The 27,339-nt window shown below is 32.8% G+C and overlaps 4 protein-coding genes across 7 annotated transcripts; 3 read left to right on the forward strand and 1 right to left on the reverse strand.

Moving 5' to 3' along the window:
- Window positions 1-112: 112 nt before the first annotated feature.
- Window positions 113-6,041, forward strand: LOC139091463 (uncharacterized). Of its 2 annotated transcripts, none has more exons than XM_070641574.1 (5): window positions 113-283; window positions 2,167-2,588; window positions 3,503-3,576; window positions 3,901-3,952; window positions 5,692-6,041. In XM_070641574.1, the coding sequence occupies exons 2-5, from the start codon at window positions 2,279-2,281 to the stop codon at window positions 5,784-5,786; spliced, it is 531 nt and encodes a 176-aa protein (XP_070497675.1). In that variant the 5' UTR covers window positions 113-283; window positions 2,167-2,278; the 3' UTR covers window positions 5,787-6,041. The 2 variants fall into 2 exon arrangements, with proteins under 2 accessions (XP_070497675.1, XP_070497676.1); XM_070641575.1 differs by lacking the exon at window positions 113-283 and adding an exon at window positions 288-425.
- Window positions 6,042-7,724: 1,683 nt separating this feature from the next.
- On the forward strand, window positions 7,725-8,286 carry LOC139091417 (uncharacterized). 2 transcript variants are annotated; one of them, XM_070641502.1, is made up of 2 exons: window positions 7,725-7,817; window positions 7,880-8,286. In XM_070641502.1, exon 2 carries the CDS (start codon window positions 7,903-7,905, stop codon window positions 8,236-8,238), a length of 336 nt encoding a protein of 111 aa, XP_070497603.1. In that variant the 5' UTR covers window positions 7,725-7,817; window positions 7,880-7,902; the 3' UTR covers window positions 8,239-8,286. The 2 variants fall into 2 exon arrangements, with proteins under 2 accessions (XP_070497603.1, XP_070497604.1); XM_070641503.1 differs by having other exon boundaries at window positions 7,774-7,817; window positions 7,884-8,286.
- A 4,178-nt stretch (window positions 8,287-12,464) lies between these two features.
- LOC139091349 (uncharacterized) lies at window positions 12,465-12,977 on the forward strand. Its single transcript, XM_070641388.1, has 2 exons — window positions 12,465-12,541; window positions 12,600-12,977. Exon 2 carries the CDS (start codon window positions 12,605-12,607, stop codon window positions 12,926-12,928), a length of 324 nt encoding a protein of 107 aa, XP_070497489.1. The 5' UTR covers window positions 12,465-12,541; window positions 12,600-12,604; the 3' UTR covers window positions 12,929-12,977.
- Window positions 12,978-15,942: 2,965 nt separating this feature from the next.
- On the reverse strand, window positions 15,943-27,177 carry Atg2 (Autophagy-related 2). 2 transcript variants are annotated; one of them, XM_070641562.1, is made up of 14 exons: window positions 26,907-27,177; window positions 24,581-24,752; window positions 23,400-23,552; window positions 23,204-23,306; window positions 21,990-23,141; window positions 21,534-21,797; window positions 21,239-21,449; window positions 20,714-21,179; window positions 20,507-20,630; window positions 18,238-20,382; window positions 17,106-18,100; window positions 16,842-16,996; window positions 16,683-16,781; window positions 15,943-16,621 (listed from the first exon to the last, which is right to left on the reverse strand). In XM_070641562.1, the coding sequence occupies exons 1-14, from the start codon at window positions 27,075-27,077 to the stop codon at window positions 16,343-16,345; spliced, it is 6,489 nt and encodes a 2,162-aa protein (XP_070497663.1). In that variant the 5' UTR covers window positions 27,078-27,177; the 3' UTR covers window positions 15,943-16,342. The 2 variants fall into 2 exon arrangements, with proteins under 2 accessions (XP_070497663.1, XP_070497662.1); XM_070641561.1 differs by having other exon boundaries at window positions 20,705-21,179; window positions 26,907-27,176.
- Between the last annotated feature and the right edge of the window lie 162 nt (window positions 27,178-27,339).

The raw sequence follows: 27,339 nt of genomic DNA on the forward strand, positions 1-27,339 counted from the left end.
TTTTAGCTATAATGGATATGCCAACGTTCATTTGTTATTCAATAATCAGCCAACCAACAACGAACCCTCAAAATGAGAGAGAAAATTTTATTTTTACGATTCTACGTTCATTCATGTTTTCTCCTTCATCGCTCATAGACATTTGCATGCGCTCTGTTTTCACAACAGAATGTCTTAAAAATAGTTATTTTTTCGTGAAAAAGTGTAATTAACATTTAGTTACCTATATGTGAAATTGAATGATAAGTTGTCATGTGTCGTTGTCTAAAATTCGTTTTAAATAGTAAGTTTACTTAGATTGATTCGCGATTATCGCGCATTGATGTGTGAGTTCGTAAGACGATTAATAATGAATTCTTATCACAATCGCAAACTTTTATTTATTGGATGTACTCTAATGCAATTAGTAATATTACATTGATGAGGTCCGTACCGTTAAATGTGATTGAATAAGTATTAAGCTATAGCCGTTAAGTGTATTTTTAATCAAGATCAGCCTTAGTTAAAATTGTATGCCTTATTCTTATGCAAATTTTTGGGGGAACAAACATTAAGAAATTTCCGTAGCAAGCATAATGCACGACTATATAAAGAAAGCTCATTATCTGATGACTTTATCGACACACATTGTTGTCTAAAATTAGGTTTCGCATATGTGATAACATGCTTGGTATCAAATACATGACAAAATATTGATTCAGTTGTTTAGCCTCAATGGGAAGCGTTTATCAGTTAAAATCATGTTATAATTGTGTAAGATTGTGTATTTCGGGAACATGAGAAGACATAGAAAATCAATATTTTCGTATATTTTAACATCCAAAACGCAATAGCATGTAAAGAAAGGACATTGCCACCACGACTACACGACGTATAACATAACAGTTGAATCACATAAAATTTCCCTGCTTTATGCGTCACACAACCAGTTCAACATAATGTTTAATAAAGGGGATGTTATGCCTTTATTTTGCATGGCATATAAAATTAGTGTTTAACACGAGGAAGTGATGAATAAGAAGCATTTGACCGTTTGTTACTTTTTAACACCGTCCATGAAAACAGCATATAATTTATAAGTTAAGATTCTTATCGTCTATTTCGCAAAAAAAAGAATGTAATCAAAAATCAATTAGATACCATACATACTTTCTGAAATGACTCATTAATTGCTTTTCGTATGAATGTTTATTTAAGTCTTTAAATGTGCCTCACTGCTGTGTATTGGAAAAAAAAGGTGCAATATTTAAAAAACCATGGAGAAAAGTGGAAAATAAACATTCCATTAATCGAAACATTTTGATTTACTTTCAAATAAATTAAGGAATATGTGCTAAAAAGTTGTTATTTTAAAAATAGAATAGACTTCAAGATCTTTTTATGCACTTGCTGATTGAGTCTTGTAAATAATAAGTTTAGAGAATTATTTTGAGTGCTCAATGCCATAAGCATGTTCATAAATCTTCCTTCCTCTATTTCTGGGTCTGATGAACATTTTTTTGCACTTTTGATAATGTTTTAAAATTGTTTAAAATTCTACAATCAGTTTTGGCGGGAAAAGGTGACTCATGGGAAATTCTGACTTTGGGGAATTGTTTGGGTGATTTGATGTAGTGCCTTGTGGTCTTAAGTCTTTTGGTTCCATGAATGTAGCTCGAATAGCATAAATAGATTAATCGATCAAAAATTCGACCTCAGACCTGGGTGACTCTGACTTGTTGTCGGTTTATTTTCAATCCGGTACCATACCAGACCCAAATTGACAACTTGGCTTAATGTATAGTTAATAACAGGATAAATGACAACTTTTATGGAAAGTTTCGGAGAAAATGTTCTTAGTCGACCGCAGGTTTAGTAAATAACTTGACTTTATGTCAAGTTGCACATTCAAGGGTCACTTTGGCCTGATACCGTTTTTCAGATCGATTAAGCGACTTGTGCTATACAAGCAACCTTCAATTTATCAACAAAACATTTAGACCAATGGTGGGCAACCTATGTGTCGTCAAAATTGTTTTGAAATGCGATAAATTACATGCCGAGTGCGGTTCCGTTCAAAGCTTACCACCAAGGTGTGCCGTCGCACAGAAAAGGTTGTCCACCACTGGTTTAGACCATGCTTAGCATTTTCCATCACTAATTCTACATTATTCATTTATCTTTCAGTTTCTAAATACTTCAGAAGTGGCCAGTAGCTGCTTATAAATCTACCAAAAGTTTTAACCATCTTCATGACCAAAGAGAGAAACTTCCAATCTAATCATCAATATTGAAGAAAATGTGTTATTTGAATATAGTCACCAGAATATTAGTTTTATTTATTATGTTACTCACATGTGATCAAGCTTGTGCACTTAGTGCTAGTGCAATTAATTCTCAAAGTGATAAGTCTCAGTCCTCTGTTGTTGAATATTATAAGGATCATGAGATAACGGAGAGGCAGGCACGCGAGAGTTTGAGTCGAATGTCAAATGATGATTTCCAAAATCCAACACATTGTAAGCCATGCACAGAAGAACATCATCGATATTGCTACAGTAGTGAATTACTTAAAGATCATTGTTGCTGTAATCAAAGTCATCAGAAAGGTAAGCATACCGTAAAAAATCGATAAAACAGCCGCGCCTACACTTTACTAACATCTTTCAAATGTACATCCATTAGAAAGAACACTGAAGCTTGAAATTTTATGCATAATCATTTGCATTATCTGATTGATTTAGCTTTTATTTATTCTGGTTCCGTCTTGTTCATACTCTAAATTATATGGAACAGACTCTTGATTCCATAAAACTTTCTTTCAATTGTTCGCAGATTAAATCAAGTCAATTAAAAGAACAATATGAAAGGAATTAAAGAATTGTTCACTCAATTTAGTAAAATTATTGCCTAAATGCATTTGCGATTGTTTGACTGGCTTGGAATATGAAGGTAGTAGCATAAATCTAATTAAAATCAATTTAATGCATGCAAATGCAAATGCACGTTATCAATTCTGAATGATAGTTGCTGTATAAAATGCTTCTTTTGTCTTTAGAGCAGTTGTGGACAATCTGTGTGCTGCGGGACATTTTGGTAATAAGCCTCGACCTGAACAATACACGGTATATGGTTCCGAGAATTTCCAAAGCTTACTAGAGTGCCACAGCACACAGATTGCCCAACCATGGTTCAAACAATTGTAACTGTTGCAAAATTAATTCCAACTGCCTTGAAAATGCCACAAAAATATCTGTAATAAATTTTCCACTACTGACCATGACACTGACTGTATATTTTCCATAAAATATCTCCAAACTGAATCATTTTTCGACTTTAATTAAGGAAAATTTATTCTTTTATGCAGCAATTATCATCGACATTATTGATTTTTGTGGTTTTTGTTTAACCTTCACGCCTATTAAGCCAGCCACAACAGATAAATAAATCTGAGAATGTCAAAATTGCAATAAGATCAAATAACAATTTCCGATTTAATTCAAATTGACTTCATTGCTTTCAGAACAACTCTATTTCATTCCACATGAATGCTATATAAATTATGATCGATGTTATCCATCGTTAGGTTCATGCTTGGTAAGTGAAAATACTTTTAAGTCTTTAGCTTTCTGATGGACAAGGCTGGAAGTCTTGTGTTTTTATTACTGACAGAGTTGCAAAACAGGATGGCAAAAACCTTACAATTTCTAGGTAATTTGTATGGTTTTGTAAAAATCATACAAATTATTAAGAAATTGGACGGTTCTGTGAAATTGAATGAAGCTGAATTCAAAAACCATACAAATTATCAAGAGATTGTACGGTTTTAGCCTGTGCCAGTTGCCTGCATTCCAACTCTGCCAGTCTGCAGTCTACAATACAATTTTAATAATCTCACAATTTTTTGTTGTAATAATTTAGCAAGTAATGAACATTAGATCATGCTGCTGTGATGCTCAACTCAAAAAACATTGTAAGTATAATACAGCAGGAATGTGCCTGTGTATTTTATAGCTATTAACAAATGAGAACATGTGATAATATTGTAAACATAAATATGAACTTCATATTTGTCATACCTCATTAAATTTCCTTTAACTCAGCTGCAGCTAATAATAAATAGTATTGAAGCAATCAATTTCCATGTCCATATTCAGCACAAGAAAGACTGATCTGAATAATATTTTTCGTATATTTCAATTAGCGTCGAGTTGATAAAACTTTATTTGCTGCGATGATTAACAAATCTCATAGGATTAAACATTTCAATCTATTAATATTTACCGATACAGTGAAAATGTGTTTGAGGTTGACTCATTGAGGTAGTCATGTGAAATAATTTGTGATCAATTTCTGTTTCCTTTCAATTTTCTTCTAAATCAAATAAATGTCATGTGGAGAAATAGACAAGGGATGGTGATTTTCTGAGAATTGGAAGTTTGGGAAAGATTTTAAGCTGCATGCCAATCTGGGACGTAACGACTCCATCCCCTTTTTCAGTGTTGCTCAAACTGTGTGTCGCGGCACACTAGTATGTCACTAATTTTGGTGCCGCTTCCAGTATTCCTTAAAATTTTGAGTTTCATACATACTTATCCTTTCCAAAAAAAAAAGTTCTCTTGGATTAATTGCTAACTGTTCTTGGAAACATGGAGTAAATGTTTTTAGGTTAGGCAAACTCCGAACCCTGCAGCGGATCAAGGGTAAATTGGTGATTTCTCCTATCTATAGCGTAAAATGAGTAAGCTTTCAATTTTCATTATCATCCAAATCATGCTGAAGGCTAAATGCAATTGACTCTCAGTTAAGATTGTAGTAGACTTTTACCTAAAGTTCAAAATTGACTTGGATTTTGTTAGTCGACTTCGAGCTCTGCTTTAAACGATTACTCCTCAAGGGACTCAAGGTTTTCGTTATCATTTCAAGTGCAGTTTTAATTTATAATTAAATTCCTAGCACTCAACAACACCCTAGTAGACAAAATTAGGTTTTAACTAATTAAAGGCAAGTTAATGTCCAGTTGATGACTAATTCTATCGTATTGTTGCCCACTTGGGATAGATTAGGATGAAATTCATTGAATCACCTCTATAGACTACATCATGTCATACTGAGATTTTCAAATATCCCACTACCCATCCCTTGATACCAATAAATCACCCCCAATAAGAAATAAACCATCTAAAACCGCGTAGAGTGAACAAATTCGCACCTTTTTAACGATCACCCACACAGCATTGCTGTTTAAATATTATTTATGATTGATTTATGTGAGACTTTTCTATCAGCACATCAAGTAAATTAAAGATCTATCCCATTAGCCAATAAATCACAGTTGGAAATTCTAATTCCAATTAAAATTTTTATAGCTTTAATTGCAATCATTTTCTTTCAACTCTAAATTGAATATGCTTGATATGTTTACATAGTCAGTCTCGGGAAAATGTAGGCAACCAGAAGGAAAAGTGTGGAAATTCTTTTGATCCGAGAAAATCATGCATGTATGTATGATCTTGTCCAAATATTTTCATTTAATCGTGTCGACAAATTTTCATAGCAAAAGCAGCTCCAACCTTCAAAGTTGTTTTTAATGTAAACGATCCTCAATATGTGTAAAGTTTTAATCCACTAAGCATAACTAATTAATAAGACCTTTCTCAATATGCTATGTATTTATCATGTATATTTAATAATTTGTACATTATTTTTTAGGGAGATCTGTGTTAGGAAATGCAAATATGACTAAATTAACGTTATACTTATGGATGTTGCCGCTAGTCGTACTAATTGCTACATTCAGCAGCTAGAATTATGTGCCTACTTTATCGATTCAACAATTGTGCCTGTCAACTTATTTTCACAAAAAAAAGTCATGTGGATGAGAGCATGTTTCAATTCCACATTAAATCTCACGTACTGTATATATAGTTTAAACTATTTTATTTACATTTTAAGCTTATACTTATTTTAAGATTTACAAGAAACAGATATATATGTGTAGATATAGAGAACCAAAGCATTAAAAATACGGAATAAAAGATAAAATATATCCAGAAAACTTTTAGACAGCACCTGCTTTTTGATTATGGATATTTTGTAGCTTTGACATTGAATTATTGAGATTCCAGACATTAGCTGGGATTTTAGCAATATGCTGTCATTGAAGAAGGTTAGCAGATTTGTGGATCCATTGATCCATTGATGAAAACTGGATCCATCTTTAGATATCTCTTATCATTTTGCAATGTCCAACTCTTTTGCATCGCTGCTCTAATAATTAGCTACTTCCGTCACTGGTCACAAAGGACAATTGGTATCCATGACTTCTCATAGATCGCGCTTAAATAACTGTAAAGGTGACTACCGTTTTCTTATTTTCAACACCAAGAGCAGGAAAAGAGCTGCATCCTAGCAGGAAAAGATAGTACACTCAAAAGCAGAGCAAGATACGAGTATTACTCATGAGCATTGTGAACTGTATTATTTAATTACAGCAAGCCTGAAACTTTCTGTGAAGCAATGATGCAAAAGTGCTGGGAATTAGTAACTGACCGAACAAATCTAAAGACATCCAGCTTACGACGAACTCTAAATGCGACAATGGGCCTTCGCGCGCTTTTGCCAAAGATGTAAGTAAGTAAGCCTGACATCTAAATTCATGTTTACATATTACATTGACTGTATTACTTGTAGTACATTGACTGTATTAACTTTTTCCAACATTGATTGCCTATTAATACACAATAGATTAATACAACAAACTCTCAAGAGCATACTCTATTCCTATTAGAGCCAAGTGCTACATTATCTCCATCACCAGCTTCTCAATTACTTATCACAAGTTCTTAGAAAAAGCATTACTTAATTGAACTTTGTAGGACTTCTGGGGTTTTCCATTCAACAAACGTAAATCAAAGCATTACTTAATTTGATAAGAAAGTACACGCGTAAGCAGACAGACGAAGAAGGCTCGTCGTCACCATTTAAAGAAGTAAATCACGTGTAGATATTTGAATCTTACGTATAATTTCTTCCTAATTCTATGGCTTGATAAAGTTTCAAGATAGAGACAGATCTTAAGAATATGAGATTTGAACGTAAGCCTTGATATTGCTGTAAGTTGCAATAAATGGATAAGAATAGCTTAAAATGACATTCTGGATCTTTGACTCTTGATAAGTAAATTGATATTAAATCTTTTGCCCTAAATTCTGAACAGAACATCCAGCACACCTGCTAAAATTAACAGTTAAGGCTCAGACAGTTACGCAATACGCAGCAAACTCTTGAAACTGCACGTTGACTTTGGATGGATTATCAAAATTTCAAAATCATCGTGCGATTATCTTCAATGTGCATTATCTTCACACAAGTTTTAGTTCCAATGAAAATGTTCTTATCTTTGAACTAAATCCATCCTTCCTAAAAATAAAAAGCGTGTAAAAAAACGACTGACTGGAGTCGAGGTTGAATCCATGCGGCGTTGAGTCAATTGTTTATGTTATATAACATTGAGAATGTGCAGCAGGTGTAGGAAATTCGCAGAATTTTTATTTCAGATCTTAAATGAACAGTTATTCTTTCAACTATCCATAAATAAGGTTCAACGCACAAATAAAAGAATTAAGAGCTAAGTTTGTGTACAAACATTCATGTGATTTATAGGAACCGATACCGATGTATAAAATTTATTGATAAGATTACACTCCAAATTTAAATTCATTATCTATTTTTTTTTTATAAAGGAACAATAAGAAACTTCGTATGAAGTATAAAAGAGCCAAAAATACATTTGCTCGACCAGTATAGCTTGCAATTTTGAGTGAAAAATTTTAAAGGTTTGTGTGGGAAAGAAATCGAGAATCTTGAAAAAATATTTCAGTTCCTTAATATATTTTAGATAGTCAGCATTAATAAATTAAAATGGGTATTGCACAAGAAGCCGAAGTTTTTGCAAAGATTCAAGCTGTATTGGACACAGTTGATCCAAACAAACCAGACAGAAAAGTCGTCCACGTCTTCAAAATTAAAATCTCTCAAAATGGAGAAGTCGTCAAGACAATGATCTTGGACTTGGTTAAGATTAAGTTCTATGAAGGAGATGATGAGGCTGAATGCACATTGACAATTCCAGATGACATCCTTGCTGATGTTGTTTTAAACAAGGCTGAAACCACAGGACTCATTACATCCGGAAAGGTCGCAGTTGATGGTGATGTTGAGCTTGCTAAACTTTTGGGCGCAACTTTAAGTTCATAAATTTTTTGAGATTTTTAATTTTAATAAAAAAAAAGTTTAAAAAAATTAGATTTTTTGTTATCAATTTTACAAGAGCTTTCCACAGTCATAAATTAAGCATGATAACTAGACACTTGATCAAAGTTTTTTTTTCGTCAATTTTATGCAGTATAAGATAATGCTGCTTAGTCACATTATCACAGTTGTTTGTTAAATAATTTCTTATCAATAGCTTAATTAATTTTTCCAGAAGTCATGCGATCAGACATTCGATTATTCTTGACTGTTGATCCATCCGGGAAGTTCTCGAGTGTGTCCACAAAACTAGGGTTTGTCGGAATAAGATGCACAGGCCTGCATAGATGCAAAAAACCACAGGTTTGCATATCTATGCAAAAAACTGCAGTAGGCCTGGGAATCTGGATGCGCATCTAGTCATGCGATCAGACATTCGATTATTCTTGACTATTGATCCATCCAGCAAGTGTTCGAGTGTTCCACTAAATTAGGGTTTGCCAAAATTAGATGCCCAGGCCTGTTTAGTTAGATGCAAAACACTACAACAAAGCCTGCTAATCTGTATGCGCATTAAAAACAATGGAAACTCCAAGCCTACTCAGTTCCACAAAACTGACTCAATTTATCTGTCAATTATGAGCTTAACAATAGTTTTATTTTTAGTTACATTAACTACATTATTGGATATATGTAATCTTATCAAACTAATGGCAGGATTATGTCAAATTTTGAGTCTCGATAGTTCCATTTTTGGATACTTTTTATTTTGTTTTATTTTAGAATCAACAAAAAAAAAACATGATAAGATTAAAAATTGAAGGGGTTTGGCAATTTTTATAGTTAATTGATTGCCTTAATTGCTTATGAAATGGTATAAATATAGCAACAGAACAGTTCAATTAAGTCAGTTCGTTTGTTAAAAATATTCTGTCAGGTTAGTAATATACTTTGTGCATTAATAAGAGGGTTTAAGCTGTGTGATGTGAAAAATGGTTCAGTGCTGTCCAAACTGTGTGCTGCGGCACACTAGTCATAGAAATGTCATGTACCTAGTGCAGTTTAAGTCATGACTTACTACCAATTTGTGTCTTGGTGCAAAATAGTTTGGACAGCACTGAAATAATTGAAGGATCAAAAGGAACTGAATTCTGAGAAATTATTGAGCAGTCCATGGCAACGACAATATCTCATTCAGATATATGTAGATGTCGAATGAAAAATTGCCTTAGTGATTAATGTGGATTCTTAAATTTATTTTGTGCATTGATTGCTATTTTTTCTGAGAAAATAAACAATCATGAGGAAAGTGAAGAAAGAAAATAATTGATTTAACCCGGACAGCACGCAGTATGCAAATTCCATTAATTATTTGCATCAGGGCATCTCCAAGTCTTGTCTTTAACAAGGTGACTTAGTCCTGACTTAGCAACCATATTGTGCTGCTCGGGCAATCTTAAGATTTGGCAAAGTGAGACTCAGACTCTTAAGATAAGTCAAGATAAATCTAGTGCAATAAATGATTTTTATGACTTCATTATCAGGCAATAAACCTGAGTGCACTTTCGATTTCCATTAGAGTTTGATCTTTCAATTATTGCACCTGCTTAAATTCATAATCGACATATTAGTGATATTAAAATTGAGGAACTTCCAAAACTGCAGACTTGCTAACAAAAAATTGTAAACCTGCAGCCTTGAACGAACTATAAGTTATAACCAAAAACTGCAGGTCTGTAAGGTTAAACCACACGAAAAACAAGCCTGCGGTTTTTGGCACAACCTTCCTTACATATTTATTTACTTCGCTGGCCGTACGGATCAACTGTGATCCATAGCCTGCTTCATTAAAATAAATCAACTAACCTTTAATCCTAAATTTAACTTACCAGGACATTATCATGGGTTTAATCTCAGAAGCCGAAGCATTCCCAAAAATCCAAGCTCGCTTGGACAAAGTTGACCCAGCCAACCAAAAAGTCGTTCATGTCTTCAAACTTAAAATCAAGGAAAATGGAGCTGTTGTCAAGACAATGATGTTGGACTTGGTTAAGATTAAGTTCTACGAAGCTGATGAGGAGGCTGAATGCACATTGATTCTTGATGATGCTTTACTCAATGATATTGTTTTCAAACGTACTGATGGTTTGGAAGAATTGAAAGACGGAAGACTCGTCGTTGAAGGAAATGTAGAATTATTGATGAAATTAAAGGAAGCCTTGTCAGGTCCACCACCATCATAAGACTTTTGTATTTATTTAATTTTTCATTAATAAAATTATGTAAGATTTTTTTTAAAAAATTAAAAAAGAGCTTTTAAGTTTCAAACATGAGCTTTTACATGCTTGCAAGTGTTTAGTCAAGTGCACTTGACTTTCATTTGAAATGAATTATATTGAACACTTGAATTTTTTGTTTGTTCCTTACTAAGCAATAGGAAGTCATAAACTAGTAACAAGTTTCAATCAAGTCATGCCACCTGCTTTGTTACTTGTGTCTTATCATAATTCCGGGATTAAAAAGTCATACACCTTGATATGCGCCAATCTATTTACCAAACTCATTTAGGTATTAATCTATTTTTATACTTACAACTAATTTATATTAATGGGCGTGAAAAGCATTGATAGCATAGGTGTCGACTGATGTTTATTATGACTAGACGCACGTTGATTCCAAAGGTTTATTTATCAAGTTCGTGACTAAATCAAATAAAAACAAAGCAAGCAGTGCTCTGTGAAAATTGGTTCAATGAATGAAATTTGAACTTTATTATTAAAGTCATGCACACGTCAATGTCAGATTTATGACGCTTAGCCATCATCACATTTAAATTAGTGGTTTTATCTTTTGACTTGATTGGTACTTGATATGGTGCAATAAAGGTCCTTCATATTCCCAGAGTCTGAAGCTGCTTGTGCTCTTTCTGCAAGTTCATTTAAATGTCGCCTCCAGTCGTTTCTTATTTGCCTTTTGACTCTCTTATTCTGTCACTGAGTATTGTACAAATTCACTTTCCGAACGTTAAGCCGGCATTCTTTCATCACTGATCTATTTTCCGTCGATAGAGTTATTATCGCCATTCGAGATACTTTCCTTCATTTTGGCGACAAATCGGGATCTGGCTGCAGTAGACTGAGGCAAAACTTCTTTCTTGTCTGAGCGATCTTCTTTACACGCTTAAAATAGAACCTAAGCTTCCCGATTATTAGATGGTGATCGGATCCAACATCGGCTCCACGCTTATTGCGGACATCCAGCAGTGCTTTGCTCCATTTCCGGCTGATGCAGATGTGATCAATCTGGTTCTGGTCGCGTCGATTCGGTGATTTCCATGTTACTTTGTGGCAATTCTTATGAGGGAACAGAGTGCCACCAATAGTTGTGACTTCCACATAGTCCAATAAGTAACTCTCCATTCTCATTTCGCACCCCTAGTCCATGCTTGCCCATGACATGCTCAACATCCATTTTTAGGTACCATATTTGTATTTATGTAGCTTCCTTAACCGTCATCATGAATGCATGCTATTTGCCTGTTAGGGGTCTTTTGTATTCCGGCCTTTCCAATCAGTAGAGTACCGACGATGTAAGATTCTTTGTTCACCTGTGCCAGCATGCCTTTCTGGAAGAGTGTCCTGATATTCCATTGTCCAAGTCCTATTATCCTTTTGTAATTTTCTTTGTACAGTTTATTATATAGAGTCATGACTACAAACCATTCTGTCATTTCTCGTGAACTCACTGCTGCATTTTCATGACTGTTAACTTTCTAGAGAAAAAATCAAAATCACAATTCATCCACAAAAGATTTATGACGCTTGTGAGTGCTTTTAGATGCAGACACCGGTGCAGTAAGGCTCTGTCATCCAGTTTGTACAAATTCACTCTCCGAACGTTAAGCCGGCATTTTTTCATCACTGTTCTGCGTCTTGTAGCTTTTAGAGTTGTAGGACATCCCGTAATAGTCAAATAGACCGATTTTAGGTACCGTAGTGGTATGTATGTACCATGAAAGCATGCTCTTTGCTTGTCTTTAGTATTTTGTTTTCCAATCAGGACGATGTAAGAAACGTGTGCCTCATTCGTGGCTTCTGCCAAAGTATTGACATTATAACTCACTGCTGCATTTTCATGACTGTTAACTTTCTAGAGAAAAAATCAAAATCACAATTCATCCACAAAAGTAAATTTAATATTATTGGAACTGATAAGATTAAGAACGATTCGATTACGAAATGGATAAATTGATATGAAAAGTGCAGAAAGGTTTCAGTTCTTTTCGTGAGTTACAGTGAAGAAAATTAAGGTTTGTGGCTATAAAACTTCAAAAAATTGTCAATTCCTAATTAATAACTTAATTGCAGCAAAAATGTCTTTGAGATCAGAAACAGAAGCCTTTGACACCATCCGTGAAAAATTGCAGGCAATTGACACAAGCAACAAAGATCTTGCTCACATTTTCAAGATCAGAATCACAAATGGCGGTGAAATTGTCAAAGTTATGATGCTCGATGCTGTCAACATTAAATTCTACGAAGGAGATGATGATGCTGAATGCACAATCACACTTGAGGATGACTTATTGGCTGATATTGTTGCAAAGAAAACCAGCGCTGTTGATGCATTGAAGGAAGAGAAAATTTCAGCTGACGGAAATCTTGAATTACTCATTATTCTTAATGATCAATTATAAAATGTGACATGTCTGACTCAAATAAATCATTTTTGGTAATACTCGGTAATTGCTTGTTGTTTTAAAGGTGTTGAATATTCATGTATGTTGACATATTTTGTGTCTTGGTCCAATACAACGATAAGAGCTGTGTATATAGAAAGAATGTTTAAGTAGGCGTTGTGCCACACTTTCCAGCAGCCCCCCATAGCTCAACAGGTAACAGAATTAGCATTTGGCATGGAATCAAGGAGGCACTGCGTGGATTCGAATCCCATTCAAAGCATAGCCCGATAATAATAAAACATCCTAAACTTAGGACCTGGATATTCACAGGTACGATTATGCTCTCTCTCATTCTTAATTCCTTCTCACTCAATCGTCACGTGATTATGCTCTCTTATGCTGATTCTCCTTTAAAAATTCCTTCGAACTTTGTGACTTAGTCATTGCAAATGTGTCCCAAAAATACATTTTCTCATATCTGATAAGAGGATTAGTTATGTCAATAGAAATGTCATGCGTCTTAACGTGATTCACTTGCTTCTTTTAGAAAACGATTCCTTGTCAATATTTGTAAAGTCAATAAACTAATTTTTACATGCACTTAGGATCTTCCGTAAAGTATTTTACGCATCAATTTACTATTTTAACTTGCTCATTGTCAGTGTTCCTTATCAGTTAAGTGACAGCATTAAAGTGCAATAGACATAAGATTTTATTTAGGATGGAACCAAAATCAAAGGAAATTGTTGAACGTTTAAAGGAGAAAATTCCTTTAATTCATCACGTCAGATACTCACAATATGGAATTACACAGTTGGACATTATTTGTGAGGATAAAAGTATCAAGCAGTATGGTGAGTATTGAAGCTGAGAATTTTAAAAGATACAGTGTGGCTTATTTGGTTTCCAAAATTGAGGATTAAGTTGTTACCTTCAGTTTAGATGGACAGGCCTGCATTTTTCGGCTGTTCCTTACAGTTCGTCTAAGGCAGTAGGCCAGAGATTATTGGAGAACTCTAAATTTAAGCATGAACATCTTTCCTTTACAGTTTTGCTATTCGAACGTCTCCAATTCTTGGAACCAACAGAGTTCATTACAACAATATATGCCGACGTCTATATAAGAATCAGAGATGAAATCCTCCTGCAAATTGCACTCAAAGAAATTTCCCTCGACGAAGCATTAAGTCAGAAACTCTTTAAAATATACGGCGACAAAGAAATCTGGGAACTCCAGTTAAAAGCATTAAGACAAATCCTACCGAATGAACATTTTACCGCACCTCTGCCTCGACCTGTTGAAGATATAAGTATTATAGAAGAAAATATTGAAATTCAAGCAAACGACGATGTAAAGGAAGACGAGAAAAAAGAAGTTTTACCGCCAATGCCAAAACGTCCGCCTTCACCGCAATTGAAATTTCTCGCCGAAGCATTTGCAAAAATAATGCAAAAAAAGCCATAATTTCTTCTCATTTCTCCAAGAGAATCTCACCGCTGTACGCTCACAGAAATAACCTGTTGATGAAGCAGAAGAAGAAAAATTCTTGAATTACGAATAAGAACATAAGCTTTAGACTAATAAAAAAAAACAGCCGAATGCTAGTTAAACACGAATTAATGTTGTACAACCGACCATAAACTCTGAGTGGTCAAGAACTCTTTATTTTTTCGCAGTTTTGTTTCTTTATTTTCTGATTCACGCTTTAGTCTCTGTTCTCTCGTCTTGCCAATTAAACGTGAAAAGTATATATTCTGTGTAGAACTTAAAATCTCATCAAAAATACTCAAAAATGAGAACGATTGCCGCAATTATTGTAATAATTCTCTTATCATTATATCATAGTGATGCCAATGAGAAGTTCAATCCAAAGATCGATGGTAAAGGAATTTTTATTACTATTTAAATTAGCAAATCGGATTAAATTCTACGAGTTAACGGTTGTTGCTGCAGTGCAAAAAAAAATATATATCTACAGGTTATTAAAAATCGCAAAAAAAGTGTTTCAATAATTGACAAGTTCCGCTAAGTCTTAATAACTAGTATAGCAACTCATTAAGCAACTTGAACTCTGATTTATCGTTGTTCCTCTTCTTATTATATATTTCAAGCAATTGATTCATTAAAATCATCACTGCGAAATAATGATCAGATTTTACAGAAGCAATTGGGATATGATGGTGGATGTCCGGCCTGTGATAGTAGTGTTTACTCATATTGTGATCAAAAGATATTCCATGATGCATGCTGTTGTGGATTAAATCAGCCACAATGTAGATATTCAGACTGTTCCTATCTTTATGCAAATACCTGTAAAGAACATCAATTAATAACAAATTGTTGCTGCTACAATCCGTACAGGAACTTAAATTAATTAAACATTTTTTTCTCATGAATTTGATAGAATAAATTTCTTTATTAGTTGAAGTAAAAAAATGTTTAAATCATGTACTAATTTATTATCATTTCTCATTTTTAAAAAAATTTTGATTTAGGTACTTAGTACTAAAAAAATAAGTTTTAAGTGGCAAAAAAAAAGTTTTGTATTAGAAATATTAAAAGAATATCCAATTAAATCTGATTAGAATAGACTTTTTTTTCTGTTATTTTATATTGTATTCAAAGCATAAAATTTATTGCCTATGCATAAGAAAAAGAAACTCATAAAAACTTAAGATACATACATTCATTCAGCTCTTTCTACTGTCAATCTTAAGAACATTCATCGCACTCACATTAAACTAGCTTAAAAGTGGTCAATTATGACCGAGGAAAGCGCATTTTCCTGCTTGGGATTCTGTGCATTTTCATTAAAATATTTTCTAAACCAAAAAAGTTTTAACGGCTAAAAAATATTTGAAATTTAACGGTTAAAAAATATTTGAATTCAAATTTGTAAAATAACGGTCAGTAGAACTGAGTAGAACTTTTAATAAGTTCAAAGTGAAGAACAGACCGACGGACAAAATTAAGACAGCAAGTCTCATTCCCAGTATGGAAAATGCGCTAAAAATTATAAATCTAAAGGTTCTCTTTTGTTTAAAAAATAATAAAAATTCAAAAGACAATGCACATTTATGTCAAATCAAATCGAGGATCACAAAACAGAAAAGAAACTATAATTAAATAAAAAAAAAGTTAAGTTGCCGTCACCATGATTTGAAGTTTTTTTTTTGTTTTTGTCATGAATCCTTTCCATTCAATCTGTCTACATACATACAATGTACATACCATTCTTGAATGATTCCTAACAAACTTTATTTTTGTTATTACATCCATAAAAAAATCTTGTCTATTCTGTTTTCCTAACATTTTCATTATTCTCATTCCCAATTGAGAATTCCTTTCTCTAAAAAAAATTTCTAAATTTGTTAAACTTAAAATGCTAAACATAAAAGTGATTTGAGATAGTTTAAAAGATGAAGCTATTAATTTTCATTGTCATCTTTCCATTTTTCTTTCGCTTCAATGCGAGCGTCCGGAATCAATTGACTTGTAAGTCCACCAAGTACTTGATTTGATGCTTGTGTTGCTAGAACAATAGGACGAACGACTGAAGGCGGAATTTGTCTCATTACAGCACCAACAGCACCGGCATATCCCTTCTGGTCACATTCTAATGCAGCCATTTGGTATATTGTTGTAGCTGTGTCTCCAAATCCGTCTTTGACTATATAATATGCATTCGTCATTCCTTCTCGTATGTCCTGTAATATATGTTAATACTTTAATTCTAATTCTCAGGATTGAAATTTTTAAACAGCTTACCTGAGGTGGATTGATTCTTTTTCGTTTTCCTTTCCTCAAAACACGTCGACGAACCGGAGGTCCAGGTGAAACCATATCGTAAGCAGTTTCAGCAGTTAACTAAACAGTAAAAAGAACATGAATAATACATGAGATATGCAATATTGTTGCTATACTTACTTGAAGCAAATAAATGATTCGTGAAGTAATTTCTAAAGCCGCAAGTGCTGTTCTTGCGGTAAAGCTTTGAGCTCCACGCTGTATGCCTCTAACAATTCTACCATCTTTCTGGTATTGCTCAAATGGTAAATAAAACAAATCGAATATGCCTTGAACTAGAAAGAGAAACATAAAGGAAAAGTTAATTAATTATCATGCAAACATTTGCGTTAACAGAATATATACATTGAGTAATACAATGTATAAATAATAAACATTACTTACATAGTTGTACGAGAGAATACATCGGTCCGACGCCACCAAGAATTTTAGGCAATTGTCGTTTTTTGATATCATGAAGCCATTCTTGTATCAAAAAGTTAATTAAGCGATCGACACCTAAAATACCTTGTCGATTGAAAATTTTCTTTAAACAAATCTCTGAGCATTGTAATTGACCCAAGCCCATAAGTAGACCAGCTAATGGACCATGAGATAATTCAACTCGTTTGCCTTGATAATCGAGTCGAATCGGCACATCAGGACTGAATATAATTTGTCTAAAGAATATTGGTGATGAATCGGCGGGTGCTTGTTCACTTGTTGTATCTGATGATGTGTCTTTTGGAGCCTTGTTCTCATCATTTAACAGTAAACTTAAATTTTCTGAAACCATTTTTCGTGCTTGCAATTCTTGTGCTGCATCAGGTATTTCAACAATCATAACAGGAGGTTGATGAACTTTAGCAACAGCTTGTGGTGATTTTGTTTCATTTAAATCACTTCCTCCACTTAATTCATTAAAGAAATTTATCAAGAACAGTAATGAATCTTGATCAATATTAAGTCTTATTGGTAGCAATGAAATCCTCAAACAGCATTCTTGTGTCTTCAATGCTCTATCCGGTCTTAAATGTAATGCTTTGATAACAACCATATGATTATTGCCTTGTCGCGTTCGAAAACCGACAGTTGGATGATATAGAAATTTATTGATATTGGATATAACCAATTTATCACGTATTTCTATTTCTGTTATTAATAAAACTTGTCTCGATGCTTGTTCTGTAGTTGTTGGATACGTTTCATGCGAGAATCGAACTTTATTTAGATGAATTTCCATTAAAACGTCATGTTTCCTTCCATATCCACCACGCGTTTTCCAATTTAATTTATTTTGACTGTTTCCACCAAGGTTTAAGCTTGGTGAGCCTTTTGTATAAGAAACTCCCATTTTATACACTTCTGACATTGGGGAGTTTGTGAAAGTTTTTTTGTTCCTAAATAGAAGAAGAAATAATAAAAGAAAATCATTAGTTAGTGAATATCAATTGCAGGATTAAGTTAAATCATGAGATTAAAATATAAATCCAACAATTTAACAGTACCTGGCATGCAAAAAGTAATAAAAACTTACAATTCGTCTCTCTCTTCGCGTTCCTTCTTTTGATCATTTTCATCAAAGTCATGTCCTCCATACATATGCCATACTAAAGTCATTTCACATAAAGTGTATCTATATACTGCCATCGGAAAGTCACAAGGAGCTTTTAACAAGTCGGGTTTGCCATTTGGAGCACTAAAGTGATTATCAACTATTCTAATAGGATCATCGGTCTGTGGAATAATAATTTCACTATATTGTGGTCTTTCCTCGTTCGAAATAAAGCAAAAATCGTCATCAGAATCTGGATATTTTTTCTTATTTTCAGTTTCTGGTGCCTTTGGTAGTTCATATTTATTTATGTCTCCCAAATCCATCTCAACTTGTGGCAATGGATCAAATTCTTCTTCAGGTTCTTTCATTCCAATCATTACAGACTTTTCGAAATCTAATAATTCTCTCATTTCTGTGTTTACACTGCCTGAATCTTCATCTTTCGGTTGATATCTCTTGACAAACACTTCTTCATCTTCACGATAACTTGAAGAGTCGATACTTATTGAATCTTCACTAGCACATCGACGTTTATAACTGTCTGCTTTACGATAATAACTTGGACCAGCTTGATTACTATTCTTTGCATCTTTCTTGGTTGTTTCATCCGGAAAGAAGAAAACTTCAGCACCAGCATCAACAGGTTCATCAGACTCATTATTTGATTGACTTGGAATATATATACTTTCTTCCATAGCATCAGCCATTAATGTATTTACGTGCTTTTGTTGAGTTTCAGTAACTTCAGGCACATTTTCTGAATCTTTAAGTAACAATTCATCATCATTTGTCTGCATTACACTAGAAGTTTCACTTTGGTCATCATCGTACTGATTCTCATCATATAAATCTCCTTCTGATGCCAAATAATTAATTAATTCTAATAATGCTTTTCCAGAGTCTGCACATGTGCGTAAATGAAATTCTTTAAAGGAGAAACGAAAATCAAATTTCGGAGAAAGTGGAGTGACTTTATCACCAATTTTAAGTGATATTTCAAATAATCCTAAATCTGCTACACATACTAGTGGTGTGTGGGATGGTGCAGTAATTTTATTGCAATCTTGTTGCTCTCCGAGAATTTGTGGGGCCATTGCAAGTATTGCATCTTCAGCTACAAATCGTAAAGTACAACCTGAACTTCCTGTTGCTAAATTTGAACTAACCATTAATGTTCCAATATTAACAACTGCCCTATATGGATATCTTTTTGGTCTATAATCAATACATGTATTCCATAAATGTAAATGAAGTTCAGTAAGATTTGTATAAGGCGTATATCCTTGAACGATTTCTTCTTTAACATCAAAGAAATCCATTATTTGTGTCAACCAAACGTGTTCGTTTAATGATGAGAAATATCTTAATGAGCCATTCTGAACTCCAACTGATAATTTAATTCTCTTTAATCCCTGTTCAGGATTTGATTTGATTTGTACAGCTAAGGTGAGCATATCACGATCAAATGTAACTTTATTTTCATTCGGAAATAGATTTCTAGGTGTTGGATAGATTGTTGCATTAAGCCAAGCGGGAAGCGAACAACTTAAATCTCTTAATGGTGGATTTTGTATTGGCACTGGAAGTAAACCACAATGATAAAACTCCACACTTCCTGACTGTATACAAAAATATCCTAAATTTGGATTTCCATGATAACTGTTGACCGAAAATATTGATGAAGATTTTGTTTTCAATACAAATTCCCCAAGCTGACCAGGAATAACGTGATTTTGAGTATCTCTAACAGGTCCATACATCGTGATTATTCCTTGACCAACATTTAATTCTAAAGCTATTGCATTGCTATAATCTGTTTTATATATATCCTGCAATATGCTCTTTTGTTTACTACTTCTTTCATAGACCGAATAGAAAACTGGATCATTCTCGCTTTCACTCTCGGAATTAGTGGCAGAAGAGCTGGACTCAAAATTTATTTGACTTTTACACATTGTAAACGGTGCATAAATCGAATCCATCATTCCAGCAGTCATTAGTGATTCTGGTTGCTTCTTCTGTGGCACTATTACTTCCGGTGGTTCCGGCTTTGGAACACTTGATTCCCACATTAATATATCCGAAATGATACGATTGTAAAAGACTTCGAAAAAATGTTTTGATCTGAAATAGATAAAAAAGTTTTAACGGTTATTGAAAATTTGAATGAACTTAACGGAAAACTTAACGAAGAATTTAATTTGAATTCAAGAAATTCGTTATTTGAGTAATGAAATTCTTAACTTACTTCAACTGCATCGCAACTATAGGAAGATCCATTTTGACTTGAATTTTTGAGAATTTGAATGCATTATCACAGAAATGTTTCATTTCATCTTTATCTCCAGGCATAAGTAATATTTCCGATTCATCTATAAAAAAAAGAAATTTAGATTAATATCAAGGCATAAAGGTATAAAATTGAAAATATAAAGGCAAAACTTACCTTCATTACCTTGATTGTGGGATGTGTCGCTTTCTCTTAAAACTCTTTTCTTACTAAACGGAGTTGAATCTGTATCAAGATTCATTTTGATTTTGATACTTTCATAGGAAGTAGGATCGCTGCTATCCGAGTCATCTTTCTTCTCCTGATGCTCTCGAATAAATTCTTCATTCATGTCTTGTATTTGTGAGTCAGATGGGATTTGGATGATTATGCGTGGATATTCTTTCATCGGATAGTGTTTATTTAATGTATTTTCGGAACAGCTAGCTTTACCAAAATATATTGGATTGTGTTTCTCTGACTCATGGTAATAGAATTCGATTTCAGTCGCAATTATATCATAAATGCTGGATATTGAATTCATCTTGAATTCCTTGAATTTGATTTGTAGATAATCGGGTCGGACATTTCTCTTCCAGTAGGGACATCGATCTTTATCATTAAGAGGTCTCAAATCAACTATAGGAAAGAACTAGAAAGGAAATACATTAATAAGATCCAAAAAAAGATGAAATTGCTGAATTGTCTTACTAAAATAAGTTTCAGGTTCTCAGCCAGCACTTTAATTTCAGATTTTGATTGAACAATTCGCTGAGAATTAGGTGATAGTTCACTAAATACATCCTGATCATTAGATGAGTTGGCTGAATAAATAAATGGCGACGAAAACAACGCATGAATGCGATCAAAAATAGAAATGTCGAAAGCAAATTGCGTTTCTGTTTCAATTCCGAGTGAAATTCTGAGGATGAAAAAAAAGAACAAAATTAAAATTATTTGCCATTTATAGAATAAAATTTTCATGTAAAATGTGCTGCCAACTTACTCCATATTAAATCTGGGAGCAATGTACTGTCTGCCCGACGAACTTCTCATTATGTAAAATGTTTTCTCAATTGTTATTGATATTTCAGGCTGCTTAGATATTTCTGACGTGGAATCTTTACGACTAAAGTCCAATATTGGCAACGTCAATCCATCGAGAATCTCCTTTATTTCAGCTCTTGAAATAGATACATTGAGCTTTGTGCGATTGCCTTTTTCAGTTCGTCTGTCTTCACCACTTATTATAATAGGCGCTAACATGATTCTATAAATACATTAAAAAATGCATGGAATTTAATGAAAATATTTTAATTACTTGCTGCTCGTAAATTAGTCTATCGAATTACAATGTTTGAGAAAATAAAAGTATTGAAAATTGTTTGCATTAAAGTAATTTATCGGATTTAAGATTAGATTAAAAATAAATCCTAGGATTTAAGAGAATGGATTAACTCACCTCAAATGGTTACTATCACAGGCTTTGTTGAAAATTGCTCCGACTTTCGCTAAATCACTGGTACTACATGTACTGATGAAATTAGATATATAGTTGAAAAAGTGTTCAGATTTAGATCTTAATTTATCAACAGATGATTCATTGAGTGGAAACATAATATTAGGATCAGTATTAGGAACTAAAATGTCGTCATGAAGTAAAATAACATAAATTCCAGCTATTCGTATATTATAATGTGAAATGTCAGCATTCTGGTCCCTTTCGATAGCCCTTTTGTGTCGATGCGAATGAGTTGTCGTTTGACTAGCTGACGATTGCATAGAACTAGACATAGAACTGCTTGAAGATAAGAATGAATCACTACTGACAGGACGTAAATTATTATATTGCATTCCTTTCAAGTCACAGTCATAATCATCGCCGGGTTGAAGACCCGACCATGTTGGATGATTCAATAAATTTCCACCATATGACGGTATATGCTTCTTCATTTCCTCTTCCCTCATTCGTAACTTTTCTTTCAAAAATTTCTTATTATCATCATCTTTATTTGCTAATGCCTCACCATTGAGCAAAATATCACAGAGTAAAAGCAACATATGCAATTGGCGCGGTGTAAAACATAGTGTAAATGTACCAAACATTACTTCCAATGATACCTTAGGTCCGTCAATATTCTCTGCTAATTTCATATTTATTCTAAATTCCTGACGATTATTTACGACTCCCATTAATATCATTTCTGACCGATAAATTTCCTCGCCCTCCTCATCATCGCTCTCATCTAGTTCCCTATTTTGTTTATTATTCGATTCACCATCACTTAATGCACTTTGACTATAAAACATTTCATTGTCGGGTGAAAAACTCGATATAGCACTTGCAAATGGATCTAATGAGCTCGATTCTTCTTCCTCATCATCGTGGTCACTTTCATCATTTTCTGATGATTTTGTGGAATTTTGTCGACTTTTTGTATTTGTCTTCTCATCCTTATTTTTTCCTATTCGAAACTCTTCTGAATAAAATGAAATGTCTTCTAATGTAAGGTAATGTGATGCATGTGTGGAAAAGACAATCGTTTTTTGGTCACTTTTGTCACCTTCTTCCTTTTCTGGTGCGTCATTTGTCGCTTCATTTTGATAGCCTAAACTGTGAATTTAAATGAATTTTAATTAATATTTGGAGATTTTAGATGATATTAAGTAACAAACCTTTTAATTTTAATAACTATTGCAACCCCTGAATTTGAATCAGTCGGAAGATATTCTAATCTTATCATTGTATCCACAAGTTTCACTTTAACGCGAATCAAAACTGCAAAATTGAATAAAATTAGCACGTGTAATTCATTAAAAGCTTATTTATAGCAACAATGTGCAAATTGTGTCGTCATTAAAATGTACTTACTGTTATCAATAGTTTGTGCAAATTTTTCCAATCCTTCCAAGTTTGAATTTGATGGAATCTCAAATTCAGCATCCTCATTTTTTTCTAGACATTCTTGGGCTAGTTGCATTGAACTACTCATCGAGCTCCACATAGACTCGAGCATTGTTGTGCCTGTAAAAATGTGATGTCAATATTAATTACCGTCAGTCAAGTAATTACTGATAAAACAAAAAGTCGTCATAAACGTTTACGGCATACGAAATAGAGATCGTTGATCTCTAATACAGCACATTTTCTTTTCTGTTTTATAGTGTATCACACTTATGTACTCGTTGAAGGTTCTATATATAATAATAACAAGTTATATATGTCAAAAATTAACATTCTTTTCTTTCTTTGTTTAAAATTTGAGCTTATAAGCTAGGCTGGCTAAAAACTTGTCTGACAAATTCAGGACATGATTTGTCACGATCAAAATTAGTGCTTAATACACAGATTTCATGATTTTAATCATTTTTGGCATAAACAACGATGACATTGACAATTTGGCAAGATGACTGTCATGAAGATTCAACAAAGTAGATTACAGTCCTCCAAAAAGCCATTCAGATGACCAGACTAACTTATATAAAAGATTATGCTAAACATTCAAAGCCAAAGTCCTTGACACATTGAGAATATTTCGTCTCTAGCTTCTTTTTTTGTGGGCGAAAAATTAAATGAATCACAACAAAGAACCAGACATACATTGAAAGTATTTTATACTATTTACTTCTAATTATCGCATATCGTGTTTCACGAGGAAGGAAAAAAAAAGCAAGTGATATAGTTTGTAAGAAGAGCTGAAAAGCATGCTTCCACGTAATTTGTCTGTCATTGACGGAATGTTCGTCTTTATACGCAAAAAATTTTGCAAAAATATTACGTGAGGTAATGAATAGCATGACAAGTGAATTAATTAGCTATTTTATTTAACAAATAGAAACAAAATAAAAAATTCTAAAAGCTTATTATTTTTCCATTCAGATTACTCATTTCCTCTTTTTTTGACGACGTTATTTCACAAATATGTAAGCCTATCTGGCGAATCTCTTATTTTTATTAGAAGAAAAATAATAATAAAAAATACGAAAAATAAACCTTTTTTGTAAACAGTTGGTAAACAGAATAAGCATCATCATATGTCTATAAATACATACCATCATCTTTAGTCCGTGAATGTGGTCGGAGACACAAATACAAATTGCTAACTTCAACCACAGAGTCTTCCGACATAAGACAATTCCATGGCACATCGACAGCAAGCGATCCTATTTCTCCATTCTTTATTTCGAAATCCCATCCTTGTGCTTCAAATAAGCCGTTAATTGTCTATAAAAGAATAAGAATATGGACAAAAAAATGAATTCCGGTTCCATTGTCATCTGTGGTTTATATTTTAAAGACAATAATTATTATCATTAATACTTGGATGTGAAGAGATGCGTAAAAAAATATGGAAGGTGCTTGTTGAAACTTTTATCGATAATTGCGTTGTTAAATATATGAAGCCATACTTCCGAGAATTTAACAGCAAATAAACAAAATATTTTTTGATACTACGAAGTTAAATCTTTCATAATTTTTTCAAATGTAGATTATAAACAAATAGTCAAAAGCGAGCTGAAAAATGCTGTTCCGTAGTAGTTAATTCTCAAGGACGCGTGTAATGTGTAGAATATATTCTTTACGCGTTTTAAATATAGAACCGTCGTATGTATGGAATATATGTAAATTTAGTTATTAAGACTAACTCAATAAAAATAAATTTCTACACATTTTATTAATGCATGTAACATCATTTTTACGGACAATTTATAAAATGACTGTGATGCTGCTTTGTCCGTTTGTTTGAACTGGATAGATGATCCAGAGTTCGAAGTTGACTCGAATTTCATATTGAATTATCGACTCAGAAATAAAATTAAATAACCGTTATTTTTAAATTTGAAAAAAAAAATACAACATAATTTTCAAATTTATAATAACCGTTATTTTTTAACGAAACATTCTTAATCAACTTTGAATTTTTCTTAACAGTTAAATTGTCAAAAACTTATTCAATGCTTAAAATGTGCGCTCTCATCATCCATCAACTGACCATGGCGATACAAGTTTTTATGTATGTCGCTCAAAGTTCAAGAAATCATCACATCAATGAAAGTAATAATAAGAAAAGGGGAAAAAAATTACGTTTTAAATTTGTGCTATTTCTGAGCTCAATAAGGCATCAATTCTTATGAATCTCGTGCCATTTAATACTATTATCATTGACAATATAATATGTGTGTAATTTAATTTTTTTGATATAAAAATTAATGCAGCTGTATCAATTGATAAAATGTTGAGCAAGGTCGCAATTCCATTTTTGTTAATTTTCGTAGAACATTTTTTGAAAAAAAATCCCATGCACGTTTTCATTTCCTGATTCCTGACACAACAACATTGTGCTAATTTTTTTTATTTGATTTCCAAAGAAACGAAAAAAATAAAGTAAATAGCTGAGTTATCAGTGTCTGTCGCATATGTATATAGCACAAAGTGATATTTGTGTGAAAATAAAAAGTTCAAAAGAAATCAATGTATGATCAGTTGTTGAAATCAGCTGGTAATGAAGAAAGAAAACATGACTGTACATGCTTGTGCAGAATCAAAACAAGCTTTTTTTTACATGCATATATATATGTGAGTATATGCTGATATTGCATACACGATGACGAGGCCATAAAATAGCAATGAACTTGATCGCAAGGAAAACAATATATGTAGTATGAACAGCCAGCTATAGTATCTCTTTTAATGTTGTTATTTTCTTTTATTATTATTTATTATTTTTTTTCGCAAGCAGACATGACTGAGCCAACTAGAAAATGAATTTAAAGGTGTGAGTATGCAAATATTGCAAAATTAATTTTTTTTTCTTTGTTCTAATTTTATCTTCGCTGCATATTCGCTTATAGTTGTGTCATTTCCATCCATCGACTAACATCTCTCACTCACTCCGTTTCTTTGTTTCGCTCAAGTATACGGAAAAATAAATATATATATAGCACATACACACACATATTTTCAGACACTTGATTATTGGTATGAAAAACATATGAAATCGCAAAAGAAAACAAGTTTTGTTTGTTGAGCGTAGAAATGGCAGAATTGAGTGATGAGGAAAAAAAAAACTAGATTTTTGTATGCTATAGGAACTATTCTAAGGTCTTTATAGTCCTTCACATTCACTGAATTTTATGTTTTCTATGACTCACAATTCTATATCTTATGCTTATCTTCCATGTATCGCATATATTTACTTTTCTACAAAATGTGTATTTTTCACACTAACAAAAAAAAATTTACATCTATTTCCTCCATCATCTGTTTTACTTTTTTGCTTTGTGTGTAAAACTTCCAATTTTCAGCTGATATTTTCGTTTGTTTTGATTTAGCATATAAATATTGTTAAAAAATATAAAATCTTAAAATAATTTTTACCTCACAACATAATTTCACATCACTAACAGAGCCTTTTCCGTTGTATAAATCGAGACAAATCTGATCGACTGTTAATTTTTCTTGAAAAAATTGACCCAAGTAACGATTTAATAAAAATTTACACACTCTCTTCTTAATAAAATCACTAAATCCTAAATTAAACCACAGCATTTTTGTTTAGCTATATTTTAACACTAATATTTGTATCGTTCTCTTCCGTTTTCGACATAAAATTAAATTATTTAAAAATTTTGCGTTTCAGCAATGAAAACTTTTTTTTTCTCTTAAAAAATAAAGACGAAACTTTCAAACTACCTAAGCTTTGAAGTTAGCTTCTTTGTTTACTTATATCTTTTACGATTTATCGGTTATTACTTAATGTTTCTCAATTTCTCTCACTTTCTATTGGAAACTCTCATATTCCTTTATACTT

Source organism: Chironomus tepperi, unplaced genomic scaffold (assembly GCF_022539635.2).
Source record: "Chironomus tepperi strain 1889 unplaced genomic scaffold, CSIRO-AGI_Ctep_v1 contig_244, whole genome shotgun sequence".
NCBI lineage: Eukaryota > Metazoa > Arthropoda > Insecta > Diptera > Chironomidae > Chironomus > Chironomus tepperi.

Bases quoted from the DNA above. Each gene is read 5' to 3' on its own strand.
- LOC139091463 (XM_070641574.1), top strand. From the start codon at position 2,279: ATGTGTTATTTGAATATAGTCACCAGAATATTAGTTTTATTTATTATG. The intron at 2,589-3,502 runs GTAAGCATACCG...CATTGCTTTCAG, and splicing joins TAATCAAAGTCATCAGAAAG to AACAACTCTATTTCATTCCA. The intron at 3,577-3,900 runs GTAAGTGAAAAT...GTAATAATTTAG, and splicing joins CATCGTTAGGTTCATGCTTG to CAAGTAATGAACATTAGATC.
- LOC139091417 (XM_070641502.1), top strand. From the start codon at position 7,903: ATGGGTATTGCACAAGAAGCCGAAGTTTTTGCAAAGATTCAAGCTGTA.
- LOC139091349 (XM_070641388.1), top strand. From the start codon at position 12,605: ATGTCTTTGAGATCAGAAACAGAAGCCTTTGACACCATCCGTGAAAAA.
- Atg2 (XM_070641561.1), bottom strand. From the start codon at position 27,077: ATGCTGTGGTTTAATTTAGGATTTAGTGATTTTATTAAGAAGAGAGTG. The intron at 24,753-26,906 runs GTAAAAATTATT...ATTCTTTTATAG, and splicing joins ATGTGAAATTATGTTGTGAG to ACAATTAACGGCTTATTTGA. The intron at 23,553-24,580 runs GTATGTATTTAT...ACATTTTTACAG, and splicing joins TTCACGGACTAAAGATGATG to GCACAACAATGCTCGAGTCT.